This window comes from Fukomys damarensis, unplaced genomic scaffold (assembly GCF_012274545.1).
Source record: "Fukomys damarensis isolate Sample0158 unplaced genomic scaffold, DMR_v1.0_HiC HiC_scaffold_7, whole genome shotgun sequence".
NCBI classification, from domain to species: Eukaryota; Metazoa; Chordata; class Mammalia; order Rodentia; family Bathyergidae; genus Fukomys; species Fukomys damarensis.
Genome location: NW_022900919.1, coordinates 20,634,842 through 20,653,153, shown reverse-complemented (window position 1 = coordinate 20,653,153; position 18,312 = coordinate 20,634,842). Strand labels below are relative to the sequence as shown.

Sequence of the window (18,312 nt, the reverse complement as noted above, 5' to 3'; positions counted from 1 at the left end):
TGGCATAGTCAAAATGAGGAAGGCAGACTTCAAACGGTCAGGAGAGAGTCAGGGCATGGTCCCACGGCAAGCATGCTAAAAACCAGGCTGCTTGGTGTGCTGCCAGGGGTAACATGGCTACACATGAAAAACAAAACCCGAAAGAAGAATGGTTTCCATGTGTCTACCTGTCTCACACAGGAGTGATGTGCACAGGGAGACAGTCCAGGGCTGCCACAGGACTCTGTACAGACAGGAATCTGGCCTTGTACACTGCCTATTTCTCTGCTGTCTGTACATGGACTCTTCCTCCTGGTCCAAGATACAGTAAATGCAGATAGACGCTTCACATCTACATGCCAGGCAGCAGGAAACAGGGCATGTGCCCTCCCTGTGAAAGTATAGCTCCATTGGCCAGCTGCAAGAAAAATTACGGAATGCAATATATCTTCTAGGTGCACATATGCCCAACAAGAATCAGAAATTCTATTACAAAAAGAACACAAACAGAGACTTAGGGCAACCACCAGTCTCAACTTACAACAGGCAGCTACAAATACAGGGCGTGACCTTGGGTGAACGTCTGCTTCTTGGTCCCTTTCTCTCCACATTGTTCCCCACTCTGCTTCCTGACTGCTGTGGGGGGAGCAGCTGTCCTCTACCAGGCCCTTCCGCCATGCCACTTCTGCCTTGTAGCCAGCCCACCATGGAGTGAACCCTCTGAAACCCGAGCCAAAATAATCCTTTTCTCCTTAAATTGCAGGTATTTTTGTCCCAGTGACCCATACATCCTTGTGGCAGTATTAAGAGTGGGGCCTTTAAAATGTGTTTGGGCCATGAGGGCTCCTCCTTAGAAATTAGGATTAAAGTCTTCACAAGAGAGAAGTCATGCAGCTTTCCAGTTCCAGAGGATACATCTTTCCCAGATGACTGAGCCTGCCAGTGCCTTCATCTTGGATTTCCCAGCCTCCAAAAGTATGAGAAAATTAATTTCTGTTCTCTATAAATTACTAGTCTCACATGACACTCTGTGTACTACTGCACAGTTCGGTGACTATAGATAACAACAATGTACTGTACATTTCAAAATGCTATAAGATTTGAAAATTCTTACCATAAAAGAATGATAAATGTTGCAGGAGATAAATATGTTTTAACCTGGTTTAAATACTTGCAAGATAGGTATGTCTTTAACATACATGGTACCCCATTAATACGTACAATTTTTGTTTTTATGTATCAGTTAAAAAAGAAATTACCTAGTCTTAAGTATTTCGTTGTAGCCTCACAAGGTAAAGATACCCCCCAACTAGACTATCAATTCCTCAGAGGCAAGAACCCTGTCTTACTCATCTATACAGTTTAGTACTAAATGCAGTGCTCAGAAATGAGATGCACAAAGCAGAGGTCCTGAACTGGTGGATTTGGAAATACAGCAGACAGAATATGTGGCCTTCAATAAGGCGTCCATAGAGTACAATGAGCTCCACATGCTCTCAGCAGCAAGAGGCAGGTGAATGCTAGTCATCTGGCAGGTCAGCAATTGATGTAAAACCTTTTGCTAGGTGTGATGGTACATGCCTACAGACACTCTAGGAGGATGAGGCAGGATGACTGTGAGTTTGAGCCCGGCCTGGGGAATTCAGTAACTTAGCAAGACTCTGTCTAAAATTAAAAAAAAATTAAAGGGATGGATATGTAACTCAGTGCAAAGTTCCTGGGTACAATTCCCAGTACCACAAAGAAAAAGGAAAACAAAACAAAACAAAACAAAAAAGCCCTTCACAGGCCACTAGTGTTGATTAAGTTATACCTCCACAGGTATCCCTCCCAAAGAGATGAAGGACAGCATTTTGTCAGGACTGAGGTCTCATGGGCTGTGGAGGCCTGAGGGGAGAGAGCAAGCCAGTGGAGGAGCAGGGATCTGCAGGGGTTACATGAAGAAACAGGCATCTTCTAGGGAGGATCTTAAGGAAGATAAACCAGGTAAGGGCCAGCGTCTGACTTTGTTCTTGCCTTTGGAAGTCTCACTATGAATGGCACAAAGACACCAAACCCCACATTCAAGTCACCAAACAAAATGAAGATGATTTGGTAGAACACAGTAGCAAGAAAGACTTGAGGTTCTTGGGCAGTGTTGCACCATGGCCATCAGGAAAGCAATGTGATCAGGGACTGCATTTGTACAAGTCTGCTCTCCGGCTAGCACAGGGGACAGGAAGGACTGCTCTGTTTGCTCTTCACTGGTCCATCCAAACCTATGTGAGCTTTTCCATTCTGCAGCCATCCTGCTAAGAGCTACCAACTAGAAGAGGGGCTTCAGAGGTACACGGTACCTCAATGGATCTGGAATATGAAACCCTGCTCTGTGAGGAGCTGCTGCTGGCAGTGAGGATATACTCAGCTCAGAGAGAAGATACCTTGCTGCAACACAAATCCTATCCTTGAACCTTAGCAAGTCATTCTGGGGTCAGGAACAGATAGCTCTAGCAACGCAAATCTGAAGAGAGAACTTGTGAAACTCAGAGCTTTCCTTTGGGGAGGCCCAGGCCCCAGGGCACAGCATATGGACACCAGACCTCCCATGCTGCTCTAGATCAAACATCAAGCAGCCCAGCTCCCATTCTTTATTCTACAACTCTATGAAATAGTTGCTTACATGAGAGAATGGATTAATACTTTTGGAACTAGGTATTTGTGTGCTTTTGACTGAGTTTTATGTAACATTAACATTTCATTTAAATACTTCAGCTCCACTAGTTAATAAGCTTCTAAAAGACAAGTTTTTCATTTTATTTTTGGTCTATAAAATCCTCTTATACAGGCTCAATAAAAATTTCTTAAGTGCATTAGCTCCCACATGTTTAGAATATTCCTAAAATGTATAATGATAGTACATGTTCTTCTCTTAAAAAGCAGTGAATAACTTTATATTATATATATTTCAATACAATAAAAAGAGGAGGATAACGAATATAATTTCACTTTTCTTTCACAATACAGAATGATACCGCAAAGTCATCTTTATGAGTATCAACTTCTATCGTGCAGCACCCAGCTGTGGCTAGGTTTGGGTCTGGAAAAGACTGGGAATGAGGCCAAGCTCTCCTCAGCATCTGCTCCCACCCCCTGTACTATGTCTATCTTGGCAGCCCTCTGGCCCTCCTTAGATACACTGCCTTGAGCATCCTACCAAGAGGATGAATCCATGCTCAAACATCACCCAACTTATTTTTTCCCTTTCTCTGAGTGACGTCCATTAAATGTTACAGAGAGACAGGATCTTGGAAAGCAAGTGTTCCAAGCTCACAACTAAGATAAAACATTCCCAGAGAAGGCAAAGAGTTACCCCACAGCCAAGTAGCTTGTTCAAGGAAAAGCTGAGCTAGGACCTGGGTCTCCCTCTACCCAGCTAGAGCTTTCTTCATTTCTCTTGGCAGGGTATGTGCTAGGTGACTGGCCAGATGACACGTCAAACAAATACTGGCTATGATGATAATGGCTTACTGCAAAGTCAACTAGACTGAAACAGGCCAGGAACACAGGCAGCGCTCCAAGGACCACATCAAGGCCAGAGGGGAAGTTCTACTGGAGGCAAATCATGCTGAGGTAAAAGTAACCTGGTCTGACCACCAGAAATGTGGGTTATCACTGCCAAGGAAATAAGCATATATTGAAATCACCAAGTACCCTGCACAATCCTTTGATGTGATGTTATCTGTCTGTCACATTAATTTTTAACTCTTGTTATATTTGGCTTAACCTTTTCTACCTATTAAAAGTCAAGATTTAAATATCCTTAAATTACTTTTATGAAATTTTACATTCCACTGAAGTTATGATTTGTCTTTCCCTATTAAATGGATAATATTTTTTTTTTGCCTCACAGACATCCATAGCAAGTAATGTTCTTTAATTTTGGGGGGTGGGTACCGGGGATCAAACTCTAGACCTTGAGCTTGTGAAGCAGGTGCCAGAACCACTGAGCTAAATCCCCGGCCTAATGTTCTTTAATTTTAAAAAGCACTTTTCTTATAATTATGTCTGCAACCCAGAATTCTTTCTTTAATATTGTGCAAATATTTCTAAATAAGGTACATTTATCTAACATTAGAGGACAATTTTGAAATTTTTATTATGACTTTCAAAACAATCTGGAAAATTATAATTCTTGTTGCAGTAGTACACAGATTTTTTAGTTGTAGGTAATTAAATACTGGCTTTCATCTTAATCCATGTTTCTCATTTATATTTTCCACTTTTTTAAACAAAGTAAAGAAAGCAAGATAAAAGATTAATTCTTGAAATAATGTGGTTCTGTTGTCTTGCTTAATTTACATACAGTGTAGGGATAGAGACTAGATTCAACTTAATGTGTTTGCAGGCTGCATTTCTTATCACAAGTACCAACGAGACTATTTAGGCCCGAGTCTCGTGCTCACCTGCACAGTGCCTCTGCATCCAGCTGTCCAGGATTCCTGTGGTCGATGATGATGATGTCGTGGTGTTTGTCCAGGAAGCAGGCAAGGACAGCCTGTGCCTCCTTGGTGACTGTGCACTTAAACCCTGCTTTTTCACATGCCCTGCAGAATCCATTACACTGGTTATCTTCTTTGGTAAACACTAAAAGTACCTGAAACAAAAGGGCACAAACACTTTTATAAAAACAATATGTTGTTAGAACTATCATTTCTTACAGAAAATTCCCAAATACTTCAAAGCAAGGACACAGATGTGAATATAACAATTTATCTGTTCAAATCCCTCTCCCTCACATAACCCAGGGGCTCAGTCAGCTCCCTCAATGAGTGTTATTTTCTATGTACTTCTCTTGCTAGTAAACCCATTGGAAGAACTCAAGAAAGACTTAAACCTTTTTATCTAGAAATGAGATTAATTAAAACATATAAATATTTTAGCAAACAAAGTTAACAGCACATATCTGAGACGGCAAATGCTAGTATTTCAGTGAAACAATTAGGAAACATAATTGTTTATACAATGTATTTAAATTTTTTCATTCAAGAATTTATTAAATTCCTCCAAGTTAAAATTTTCACTTTGATTATAAAAGGGAAGATTTAAAGTAGGCCAAAACATTACATTTCAAAGCCTTCCAGTTAAGTGGGCTAGATACAACCCCAGGTACAGGAAGCAGTGTTCACACTGATGCCCAGGATAGTGCCTGGCTGTTCCAGGGCTTGGTCTGGATTGGGGAAGTCTCTTCCTGTTCTGGATTGCGCCTTCTCCCCAATCCAGCCAAATCTGGTTCAGGAGAACCTCTGCACCACCCCCTAAAGCCCAACTCCCTCACGGGGCAATGGTGGTTGAATGAAGATGGAGTAGCCTCGGAAACTGAAAGATCACAAAGTAAGATAGAAACATTCTTCCCTACGGCTTACTTCTTTTAAATATACTCACAGCACAGACACACCACAAATGCAAGGACATAAGACCATATACACTTGTGTTGGCCCTTTTCACATTTTAATAAAATGTAATAGTAAGTGTGTGTGTGTGTGTGTGTGTGTGTGTGTGTGTGTGTGTGTGTAGGAAGCCCCAAATAACGTGGCTAGACTTCAAAAAAAAATTTTTTTTTGAGATAGTGTCTTGCTATGTAATTCAGGCTGGCCTTGAACTCACAATGATCCTCCTGCACTGGCCTGCTGAGTACAATCAGGTATTTTCTCTTTCATATTTTGGACTAGACAAATAATATATATTTTCAAATAGGGCTGATTCAGCAACATTGAGAACACTATGTTTTTAACTTTTTATTATGGAAACTTTTAAGTCTACAGGAAAGTTGCGAATGACAATGAATACCTGGATATCCTTCCTCTAGACTCATCATTAATATTTTGCCACTTTTGCTCTCTCTGTACATGCACATGGTCACACAGCCAATTAAACATTTTTTTCTTTATTGCTGAAGCAACTTAAAGCAGGTTCCAGATAAGTCCTTACCTTCAAATAACTCAATGTGCATTTCTAAGGAAAGGACGTTCTCTTATATAACTACATCCCTTAATATCAAATTTCAAGAAATGTAACACTGATGTAATGCTATTATTTTAGAAGACTTAAATGTTTTAAATATATAATGTCAGGCCTCCCCTCCCACACACATACTTTCAAAGAAAATCAACAAGTGATGACTGTCACATGGTTCATTAGTACCTGAAGCTGATCTTGATGAAATCTCATGGGGCCAAACTGCACATCGGCTAGTGCTACCTGTAAGAAAGAGATTTGCTTTAAAATGGACAGTTTTCTTTAAATTTTTCTCTCAGGTCCAGGGATTTAGCTCAATGGCAAGGTGCCTATCTTGCAAGCACAAGGTCCTGAGTTTGATCCCTGGTACCAAAAATTTTTTTAAAATAAAAAATAAATAATTTTTTCTCATTACTCAGTGCCACAGAAAAAAGTAAAATATGCCAGTAAAAATTATATAAATAGAGAAATAAGTAAAATGAATTCAAGGAGCTCCCTATAAACCCCAAAAGAAATCGAAGCAAGAAAAGAGAAATAAAAAGAATCTGATCTCAGAATTGCCTTTTACTAGGCATGTGTGACCTTGAGGAATTATTCAACCTTTCTTAGCCTCAATTTTTCATTTGTTACAAAGATCAAATTAGACTACAATATAAAAAGACCCCAAAGTTAAACTATCATTATTTGCCAATGACATACTTTACATAGAAGAACCAAAAAACTACACCAAAGACTTCTAGTAAGATCAAATTAGACTACAATATAAAAAGACCCCAAAGTTAAACTATCATTATTTGCCAATGACATACTTTACATAGAAGAACCAAAAAACTACACCAAAGATCTCTAGAATTGATAGATTCAGTAGAGTAGCTGGATACAAGGTCAACACTCAAAAATCAATAGCCTTCTTGTATACAAACAACAGACTCATTGAGAAAGAAATTAGGGAAACAATTCCTTTCACAATAGCATACAGAAAAAAAAGGAAATAACTAGGAATCTAATGAAGGAAACAAAAGACCTGTACACTGAAAACTACAGCACTCTGAAAAAAGAGGTCAAAGACAATATAAGAAAGTGGAAAGACATCCCTTGTGCCTGGGTAGGAAGAAACAATATAGTGAAAATGGCCATACTTCCAAAACTGCTATAAAGACTCAAGGCAATCCCAACTGAAATTCCAACAGTATATTTTACAGAACTAGAAAAAAATCCAAAAATTCGTTTGGAACCAGAAGAGACCTCGAATAGCAAAAACAATTCTAGGCAACAAAGACATGATGGGGGTATCACAATCCCCAACTTGAAATTATACTACAAAGCCACTGTGATAAAAACAGCATGGTACTGGCAAAGAAACTGACCTGAGGATCAGTGGAATATATCAGAAGATGCAGAAACAACTCCAGAGGTACTCAGCTGCCTCAACTCTGATAAAGGAGCCAACCATCCTCACTGGAGGAAAGAAAGCCTCTTTAATAAATGGTGTTAAAAAAATTGTATTTCAACCTGCCAAAGATCAAAACAAGGCCCCTATCTTTCACCATGCACTAAACTAAAATCAATGTGGATCAAAGATCTAAATATTAAAACAAACATTAAACTTGCTAGAAGATAAGTTAGGTAGAACTCCTGAAGGCATTGGCATAGAAAAACACTTTATGAACAAAACCGCAGTAGCATGGGAACTAGCACAAAGAATCAACAACTGGGATCTCATCTTATTAAAAAGCTTTTGCACTGCAAGAGAGACCAACAGAGCTAAGAGACAACCTACGACGTGGGGAAAAATTTTTATCACCTATTCCTCAGACAAAGGACTACTATCTAGAATGTATAATGAACTTTTAAAAAGTCAGACCCCCCCAAATATAAAGATACAGTTCAAAAATAGGCATCTGAAATGAACAGATATTTCTCAGACACAGCAACAAATAAACATATGAAAAAAAATGTTCAACGTCACTGATCATTTGAGAGATGCAATTGAAAACAAAACTAAGATTCCACCTCACCCAAGAAAGAATGGCTGCTATCAAGAAATGAGTGACAAATGCTGGCAGGGTTGTGGGGAGATAGGAACCCTTCTCCATTGTTGTCGGGATTGCAGACTGGTACAATCATTGTGGAAATCAATATGGAGATACCTTGAACAACTAGGATTAGAGGTCCTATTGGATCCAGCTAGTCCTCTGCAGTTATCTTCCCAAAAGAATTAAAAGAGTCATACCACGGTGATATATGCACACCCATGTTCATAGTGACACAGTTTGTAATAGCAAAAGCTTGGAAATAGTCCATTTTCCCATCAACTGGAGACTGGTTAAAGAAGATATGTTTTGGGGCTGGGGATTTAGCTCAGTGGTTCTGCCGCCTGCCTTGCAAGCACAAGGTCCCAAGTTCGATCCCCAGTACCAAAAAAAAATTTTTTTTTAAATAAAATGAGAGTACTAGCCATAACATATGAGAAACTAGAGACATTTATAGCTAAACGGATGCACACTGAGGCCATACTCTGAAGTGATATAAATCGGATACATACGTGTACATCACCAAATAGTTTCCCTGGTGTGAGAAACTAAAAGTGTAAATAAGAATCAAAATGTATAGTAGATAATATGAAATAGGAAGAAAATGTCTAAATGGAGTAGGGGAAGTGGGAGGGGTGGGGAAATGGAAAGAAGGGAAAGGAAAAATATTAGAAAAGGAAAAAATGGAAACAAATTCTTTGTAAATGGGAGGGGGTGAAGAGTTTGAAGAGAGAACAGGGGAATGGGGAAAAAATAAGAACCAAGATACAGCACATAAAGGTACAAGATCCCAATGATGAATGTAACTGTATTATACACCCAAAATGTATCAATAAACTTAATGAAAAAAAGCCCCCAAATAGTATATACCAAATAAATCTTGGTTCCTTCTGTGCTTATTTCCAGTTTTCTCTTGGTAGGGAATTAATCTTATAAAACGGCATATTAATAATGCAATCCAGCAGTCAGAATCATGGGATATCAAAGAAACCTCTTTGAGAACTAGTTGATACTTCATTTTTCAGAGGAGTATAATAGTTCTTATCAGTAGGTGTTTATCCATATGACACTAAAACATACTATGTCCTGATGAAACCCCAATGAGTTATAGTAATCATAACACAAACACACGGCTTAGCAAGTTCTGGTCATAGTGCTAAGAGCTGGACATACCTGAGCTCACTATATCCTCACAGCAGTGTGGTGAGAGTAGCAAAGACCATCTGTTTAGCTCCATACCCTGTACCATCTACCAGGGTCATTGGAAGGCTTGATTCATCTCTGTGCAAAGGAGTCCAAGGGAGAAAAAGGTTGGGCTGAAATTCAGCCCCAGGTGATGAATTCTGGCATTGCTCTTACATCCAGAGGAAGAGACACATCTTGCAATCTTCCCTGAGACTCTATATACACTGAAAAGATTCCCTACCCTGCCCCACGGGGTGATGGTGTGACTCATACCTAGAACAGCAAGGGAAGAAGTACATCTATAAGACTCTGACAAAATGTTTCCTTCCGGGCTGCCCAATTCCCATCTCTCCTCTCAAAACACATGTAACAAAATCTGCTTAGTGATGAGGGAAACCCACGTAAAAACTTAACAAGCTGATGGGAAACCCATAAATAATTCTAACTGCAAGAAGCAGAGGTCCACTATTCACAGGCCACTGGCTAGCTTTCTGATTTGCTTTTGTACTAATTTTCTCTCTCAAAAGACATAAGAATGAGGGTCATTACCGTTTTAGACCAAAGACTTGGGAGGAGGATTTGTTTATAAGGTGGAAGGATCAGGAGAACAGACTACTGGCACCACCTGTCCTCTGGACCTGTGGGCCAGCCTCACTGGGAGGTAAAGCTGGATACCAAAGCTAGAATTTCTGAAAGAGAAGATGGTCCAAGAGCCCCAGGAAAGTTTAAAAAGACAGGTCTCTGGGGAGATGGTGGAGTAAGAAATACTGGGAATCTCTCCACCTGCACTGGCAGACTTATCTAATGTAACTATTTGGGGAACTCTGCGTCTATAGAAGCTTGCGACTTTCAGAAGAACCAGACAGTAAATTGCAGTCAATTTCAGCTCTTAGCACAAGCAGCTATCCAGCCCCAGCCTACACATGTGTTCCTATAGCAACCTGAACACAACTTGTGAAAGCCAGGGTAAGCAAAAGGGATCCTGACCTACAAATATGAGGGATCTGTGTTCTGATCACAGACATGCTGACCAAGGGGGATTGGGGTGCGTACAGCTATGAACATTTGCAATAAAAAAAGAAAGATCTCAAGTTACCCAGCTAGCTTTACAACATAAAGATCTGAAAGAAAAGAATAAACTAAACCCAAAGCTAGCAGAAGGAAGAAAATAATAAAGATAAAAGCAGAGATCCACGAAAGAGAACAAACAACAGAAAAATCAATGAAACTAAAAAATTGGTTCTTAGGGGGGGAAAAACCAACAAGATGACAAAGTTTTAGTTAGATTACTAAGGAAAAAAAGGGAGGAGACTTAAATTATTAAAATCACAACTGAAAGTGGGGCCATTATTACCAATTCTATAAAAAGAGGATTATAAAATAGTACCAAAAGCCAGGCATGGTGGCACACGCCTGTAATCCCAGCACTCGGGAGGCTGAGGCAGGAGGATCACTGTGAGTTTGAGACCAGTCTGGGCTACATAGTGAGTTCCAGGTCAATCTCCACTACATAGTGAGACCCTGTCTCAAAAAAACAAAACAGAACAAAAAAACAGTACCACAAATAACTATTCTCCAACAAACTGGATAACCTGGATGAAATGGACAAATTCCTAGAAACATAAAACCTATCAAGATTAAATCACAAAGAAACACAAAATTTGATCTAAAACTAGTAAGGAGATTGAGTCAGTAATCAAAGATCTCCCAAAGAAAAGCAATGGATATTATGGCTTCATGGTGAATTCTATCAAACATTTAAAGAACTAATACAAATCTTCAAAACTCTCCAAACAATGAAGAGAAAGGACTACTTCCTTGTGCATTCCATGAGGCCATCATTACCTGTTATCAAGGCTAGGCACAGAAACTGCCAGAAAATGACATAGGCCAACATTCCTGTAAGAACACTGATGCGGAAATTCTCAATATTGTAAATTGAATTCAGCAGCATATTAAAAGGGCATATACACCATGACTGAATGGTGGTCATTATTGGGAATCAATCAATACAACATACCTCATTAACAGAATGAAGGAGAAAACCCACATGATCTCAGTTGATGCGGAAAAAGCATCTGACAAAATTCAACAACTTTTTAGGACAAAAAATAGTCAATAAATTAAGTATAGACAGGAACTACCTCAAAACAGTAAGGCCTATACATGAAAATATACTCAATAGTGAGGACTAAAAGCTTTTCTGTTAAGATCAGAAATAAAAAGCCTGCTTTCATTACTTTTATTCACATACAACTGAAAGTTCTAACCAGAAGTACTAGGCAAGAAAACTAATAAGGTACCCAAAATGGAAAAGGAGTAACATTATTTGTGTTCCTAAGTGATATAATCATATATATAGAAACCCTTAAAGATGCTGCAAAAAAACCCAAACATGTTACAACTAATAAATGAGTTTAGCAAAGTACAATATAAAGACAACACACAAAAATCAAATTCATTACTATATATCAACAATGAACACTGTGAAAAGGAAATTGCCAAAAAATCCACTTGTAGTATTACAAAAAAGAATAAAGTAGTTGACATAAATAAATAAATGCAAACCTATCCCACAGTTATGGACTGGAAGATTTAATAATGCTAAGATATCAATACTACTACCCCCAAAGCAACCTACATGTTCAATGGGATCCCTACTAAAATTTCAATGATGTTTTTTGCAGAAACACAAAAATCCACCCTAAAATTCATATGGAACCTCAAGGAAACCTGAATAACCAAAACAACCCTGAAAAATAAACCCATAAGACTCATTTTCTGATTTCAAAATGTGCTACAAAGCTACAGTGATCAAAGCAAAGTGGTAGTGGCATAAAGACAGACATACCATATAGACTGATGCATTTAAACAGCCCAAATAGAAATTCTTGCAAATATGGTCCAGTAATTTTTTAACAAGGGTGCCATGGCCATTCAATGGGGCAGAGAATAGCCTGCAAAAATGGTGCTAGGAAAACTGTATATCCACATTCAAAGAGTGAAGTTGGATGCTCACCTAAAGCTGTATTAAAAAATAAACTCAAAATGGACTGAAGATCTAAACATAAGATCCCAAATATAAAACTCTTAAAGAAAACAGGACAAAAGCTTCACAATAATGGACTTGGCAATAATTTCTTAGATTTGATACCAATGGCACTGGCAGAAAAAGAAAAAACTGACACTTTTCATCAAAATTTTAAAACTTTGTGCATCAAAAGACAATTATCAACAGAATTTAAAAGGAAATCCAACGTAAGATCCTAATGAGATAACTGATTATGTGAAATAGGAAGAAAAGGGCTAAAGGTGTAGGGAAAGTGGGACAGGTAGGGGAAAGGTAATAAGGGAAAAGAAAAAAATAGGAGAAAATGAAAAAATGGAAATAAAGTGTTCGTAAATGGGGAGGGGAGGAGGGGGTGAAGGGAGGGCAGGGACAAGGGGAAGAAATGAGAACCAAGACCAGTCATGTAAAGGTACAAGATCTCAATAATGAATGTAACTGTACTGTATACCTAAAATGTACCAATAAACTCAATGAGGGGAAAAAAAAGAAATCCACAGAATGGGGGAAAATATTTTAAAATCATATATCTGATAAGAGATTTATATCTAGCATATATGGAAACTCCTACAACTCAACAAAAAACAATCAGTTCAAAAATAGGCAAAGACCTGAGTAGACATTTGTTAAAAGATATACAAATGGCCAATAAGTACTTGAAAAGATGTCCAATATCACTAATTATTGGGGAAATGCAAATCAAAACTATAGTGAGACACTATGTCACTCCATTAAGATGGCTACTACAAAAAAAAAACCAGGAAATAATCAGTGTTGGCAAGGATGTAAAGAAAGTGGAATTGGGGCCGAGGATTTAGCTCAGAGGTTCTGCACCTGCCTCCCAAGTGCAAGATACTGAGTTCAATCCCTGATTAAAAAAAAAAAAAGAAAGAAAGAAAGTGGAACTAGTAAGCATTGTTGGTAGAAATAGAAAATTGACAAAATTCCCAGATGACCGAGCAATCCCACTCTGGGTATATCCCCAGAAGAACTGAAAGCACCAGCTACTCAGGAGGCTGATGGAGGAGGATCACAAGTTGAAGGTCAGCTGGCCAGCCTGGGCAACTCAGCAAGACTTTGTTTCAAAATAAAATATAAAAAGGTCATTTGCCACCAGCAGCAGCAGCTTGGTGCCACTTCCCAATGGCATCACCCATGGGCTCAGGGAGGCCCAGCACTGTGGCCTGGTTCCAGCTCTGTCCCAGCTCGGTCCCAGCTCTTCCCAACTCAGTCTTGGCCTGGTGCTCCCATGGGGCCGGCCCATGGTGCCCAGGCACTCTGAGTGAGGGATTTTCAGTGTGCTGCTGGAGAAAACAGTGTTGGGTTTGAGGCTCCTCCTTCAAGGAATCTAGGAGTGTATGGTTGGGATCTCCCCCAACAGATCTGTCCCCAGAAGTATTTGGTCGCCCTGCTTCCTGCTTGTGGTAACCCTGAGGCAAGTTCTCAGAACATTTTGGCTGCTGCTCCAAGGACGCACTGGCCTGCATTCCCTCTGTTAGTGTTCCACCTTGCTGGGTGCAGAGGTGTGGAGAAATCATGAGCAGCAGCTCCGGCAGCTTCGACTGCTACTTCCTCTATGAAGGCTTCACAGCCAAAGGCATCCTGGTCCAGATCAACGAGGTCTCCTCCTCCAAAGACAAGGATGCCTTTTAGGTCGCAGACCCGGGGGACGTTCTCAAGAAGCATCTTCGCAGGCTGAAAGCTCTCCCTTGAGTCACCCCCTTCTATGCAGTAAATTTCAATGTCAGCAGGGCCATTGGGACAGGATTTGACTGTGTGAGCAAGACCCCGAGATTCAGCTAGTGCAGTCTCAGGGTGCCCCCAGTGAGGGTCATCTACACCAACCCCTGCAAGCAGGTGCTGCAGATCAAGTATGCAGCCAGCAGCAGGGTCCAGATGATGACCTTCAACAGTGAGGTCGAGCTGCTGAAAGTGGCCCCGGGCACATCTGCAAGACCAAGCTGGTCTTATGGATTGCCACTGATGACTCCAAAGCTGTCTGTTGCCTCAGTGCGAAATTTGGTGCCACACTCAAAACCAGAAGACTCCTTCTGGAACCAGAAAAAAGGGCTGAATATTGATGTCGTTAGCGTCAGCTTCCACATGGGAAGTGGCTGCACTGACCCTGGGACCTTTGTGCAGGCCGTGTCAGATGCATACTGCATCTTCAACCTGGGGGCTGAGGTTGGGTTCAGCATGCATCTGCTGGGCATCAGAGGGGACTTTCCTGGGTCCAAGGATGTGAAGCTCAAACTTGAAGAGATCACCAGCATGATCAACCCCACTGTGGACAAGTACTTCCCGATGGACTCGGGGGTGTACATGAGCAGGGCAGGTACTATGTGGCATTGGCCTTCACCCTGGTGGTGAACATCATTGCCCAGAAGCTGGTGTGGAGGGAGCAGGCCAGCTCTGATGAGGAGGAGGCAATCGAGCAGACCTTCACGTCCTACATGAACTACCGGGTCTACGGCTTGTTCAACCGCATCCTGCACAGCCCTGAGTATGTGAAGCCGCTGCTGCAGAAGAGAACCAAGACAGAAGTACTACTCATCCAGCATCTGGGGGCCCATGTGCGACAGCCTAGAGCTCTGCGACCTGCCCAAGGTGCACGTTGACGACTGAATGCCCTTTGAGAACACCGTTGCCATGGCTTCCACTTTCAATGGCTTCCAGAGGCTGACCCTCTACTACGTGATGTTGAGACCAGGGTGGTGGCTCATGTAGCGGGTCCAGAACCAAGGCTTCCTGCCTGGCGTGGAGGAGCAGGACACTGGCAACCTGCCTGTGCCCCTTTGTCTTCGAGCGCGAGATGAAGCTGCATCCAGTGGCACCCACCTCTGCCAGCATCAACCTGTGGACACTGCCTGCCACGGGTGTGGGTGTGAGGATAGCTTGGCTGCAGGTTGGGACCATTAACTACTGCTAGTTCTGGACATCTTGTAAGAGTAGAGTTGGCACAGGCACAGCCACGAGACTAGACGGGTCACACTTATCTGTGCTCCTATGGAAACTATCTGAATATTTGTTTTATATGGATTTTTATTCACTTTCACACACGATGCTAAAGAGGGCCTGCAACTGCAAAGCAAGCGTTTGTAGATTGCGCAGTGAAAGTGTGGGCTGAAAGCTTAGTGTTGTGACCTGTTTTGGAAATAGAGAATTTTAGAATTGGGAGATGTTTGCAGAAAGCTTGTCCAGCCCTGTGGCATCTGCTGGCAGCTTCATGGACCAGGCTTGCACACCTGGGGGACACGGAGTGGATGACCACAGAGACAAAGAGGATGGCGGCCGTGCAGGGTCTGAGCCGCAGTCTGCAGGCCTTGACTGGGGCCAGAGCCACTCCAGCTGTGCTGCCCTGTGGGAGTCACATGGGTGTCCTCTACAGCACGCTGTCTGGGTTCGAGGCACGTGGCAGCCCCCCTAACTGTAATAAATGGTGTCAGCAGTGAAAAAGTAAAATATAATATAAAAAGGGCTGGAAATTTATCTCAGTATGAAGGTCCAGGGTCCAACTCCCAGTACTGCTAAATAAATAAATAATGACAGCAGTGATATTTGTACACCCAAGTTCAAGACAGAATTATTCACAATAGTTGAAATATGGAAACAGCTCGTATGTATCAACAGATGAATGGATATGGTACAAAGAAAGGTACAAAATGAATTGGGAATGATAGCACATGCCTCTAATTCCAGTATTTTGGGGGGATGAGGCAGGAAAATCACAAGTTTGAGCCAAGTCTGGACAACTTAGTGAGACCCTGTCTCTAAAATAAAAAGTAAAAAATAAAGTAGCTGGGGATACAGCTCAATGTGAAGTCCCAGGGTTCAATCCCCAGTACCCGTCCCACACACAATGCATATAAAAAGTATGCCCACACTGCTGCTGCACAATGGAATATTATCCAGCCATAAAAGGGAAGGAAGTTCTGATGGATGCTATAATAAAAAAGAACCTTATGGACATGCTAAGTGAAAAAAACCATCACAAAAAGATAAGTTCCATATAATTATACACATGAGGTACAGTAATTAAGAGTTGTCAAATCATAGAGAAACAAAGTAGAAGGGTGGTTACCTAAGACTAGGAGTGAGGAATGTGGAATTCAGTGCTTAACAAAGTTTCCATTTTACAGGATGAGAGGTGTTCTGGAGATAGATGGTGGTGATGGCATTCATTATGAATTCAAAACTACTGAGCTATATATATACATTTAAAATGGTTAAAATTGTAAACTTTGTTGTGTTTACTTTACCACACTTTTAAAAATCAGAAAGAGAGATTACTCAGAGGACACATGAGAAAGGGTCAGACACAGATCTGGTCTACATGATCACACATGCACAGTGCAGTGAGAAGCAAAGAGACACTGAGAGAGAACAACATAAAGGGAGCTTTTTTTGTTTTGTTTTTTTGAGACAGGGTCTCACTGTGTAGTTGAGACAGCCCTGGAATTCACTATGTAGCCCAGGCTGATCTCGAACTCACAGCGATCCTCCTGCCTCAGCCTGCAGAGTGCTGGGATTACAGGCATGCACCACCACGCCCCTGCTGCTTGCTGCTTCTTCTTCTTTTCTTCTTTTCTTCTTCTCTTCTCTTCTTCTCCCTCTCCCTCTCCTTCCTTCTTCTTCTTCCTCTTCCTCTTCTTCTTCTTCTTCTTCTTCTTCTCCTTCTCCCTCTCCCTCTTCTTCCTTCTTCTTCTTCTTCCTCTTCCTCTTCTTCTTCTTCTTCTTTTTTAATGTGCTAAGTTCAAAGAAATGAAGAATGAAAGAACAAGAAAGGAGAGAGGCCTAGGGCTTGAACAATACAATGGAACTGCTCAGGAAAAAAGTGCAGAAAGAAAGAGAAGGAAAATCATCTCACTGCTCTGGTACAGCACGGGGGGGGGCACAGTTTCACAAGAGAAAGCAGAAAGAGCATCAACAACAGGGATGCTGCTATACCAAAGCAGTACTCAGGAAGCATTTGGGTCCTTTACATGAATTGAGGTCTTGTGCCTCGACAGAAGATCTTAGTGAAATTTACTTCAAAGAATCAGGTAAATAAATTTTAAAAAGGAGCCCAAATAAAAAGAGGGAGAAAATATTTATGAGCCATGGTAGCACACATTTGGAATCCCAACATTCTTGGAGGCTGAGGCAAGAGGATCCCAAGTTTGTAACCTACTCTGGGGAACTTAGCAACTTAGTGAGACCCTGCCTCAAAAATAAAAAATAAAAAATAAAGGGCTGAGGATACAGTATAGCTCAGTACAAAGGTCCTTGGTTCAATCTCAAATACTGAAAAAATATTTATGAATATTGTAAAACACATAACTAAGTCACAAAGAAAACTTTACAACATATTCTTAGAAGTAAAAATTGGAGATTTTATTCTTCAATCATATGCAAACAGAAATTAAGAATACAGGTTTAAAATTTAAAAATCCCTCAACTCTAGAAATTTTTAAAACATTAATTTGCACAACTGCTGAACCAAAGAGGGAAATGTAAAACATATCTATACATTTCTTAGAAAGAATATGTGAGATTATGTAATAAAACTTACTAGATATTGCTAAATTATATCTAGAGGCAAAATTCACAGTCTAAAACCTTTTTTATCATGAAATGAGAAATATGCTAAACTTTCAAATCAGTAAGTTTAAGAAAGTAAAAACTTTAAATTCTTTTTTTTTTTTTTTTTTGTACCAAGAATCAAATTCAGGACCTTGTGCTTGTGAGGCAGGCGTGGGCACCACTGAGCTAAATCCTCAGCTGACAAAGTAAAAACATAATAAAGCTATTTATTAGGAGAAAAAGTTAAAGGTATTAATTGCTAATGACTGGGGTAAGAAAAATGTATAAAATATCTAGTGTTGGGCACAAGCAGAGGGACAAAACTGTGGACAGCTCCGGAGAAAAGGGTCATCCCCCCTAGGAAACAACCCTGAGCATGTGGTCTAAATCAAAAGTTGGTGAGACAGGGCCAGGGATTTAGCTCAGTGGTTCCTGGTGTCTGCCTTGGTAAGCACAAAGGGCTGAGTTTGATCCCCGATACTAAAAAAAAAA

General features: G+C 40.6%; 1 protein-coding gene and 1 pseudogene across 2 annotated transcripts in view; one reads left to right on the top strand and one right to left on the bottom strand.

The window, feature by feature from the left end:
- The window catches only part of Pde8a (phosphodiesterase 8A), a 67,946-nt gene extending 61,709 nt beyond the window's left edge, over nucleotides 1–6,237 (bottom strand). Inside the window, exons 1-2 of one of the 2 annotated variants that reach the window (XM_010621132.3) lie at nucleotides 6,160–6,237; nucleotides 4,422–4,612 (exon numbers count right to left, since the gene is read on the bottom strand). In XM_010621132.3, the coding sequence (XP_010619434.1) occupies nucleotides 4,422–4,612; nucleotides 6,160–6,186 (218 nt within the window). In that variant the 5' untranslated portion in view covers nucleotides 6,187–6,237. The remainder of the gene's footprint in view (nucleotides 1–4,421; nucleotides 4,613–6,159) is intronic. The other variant, XM_010621133.2, reaches the window with a different exon arrangement.
- A 7,537-nt stretch (nucleotides 6,238–13,774) lies between these two features.
- Nucleotides 13,775–15,330, top strand: LOC104860100 (annotated as a pseudogene).
- Nucleotides 15,331–18,312: the final 2,982 nt, after the last annotated feature.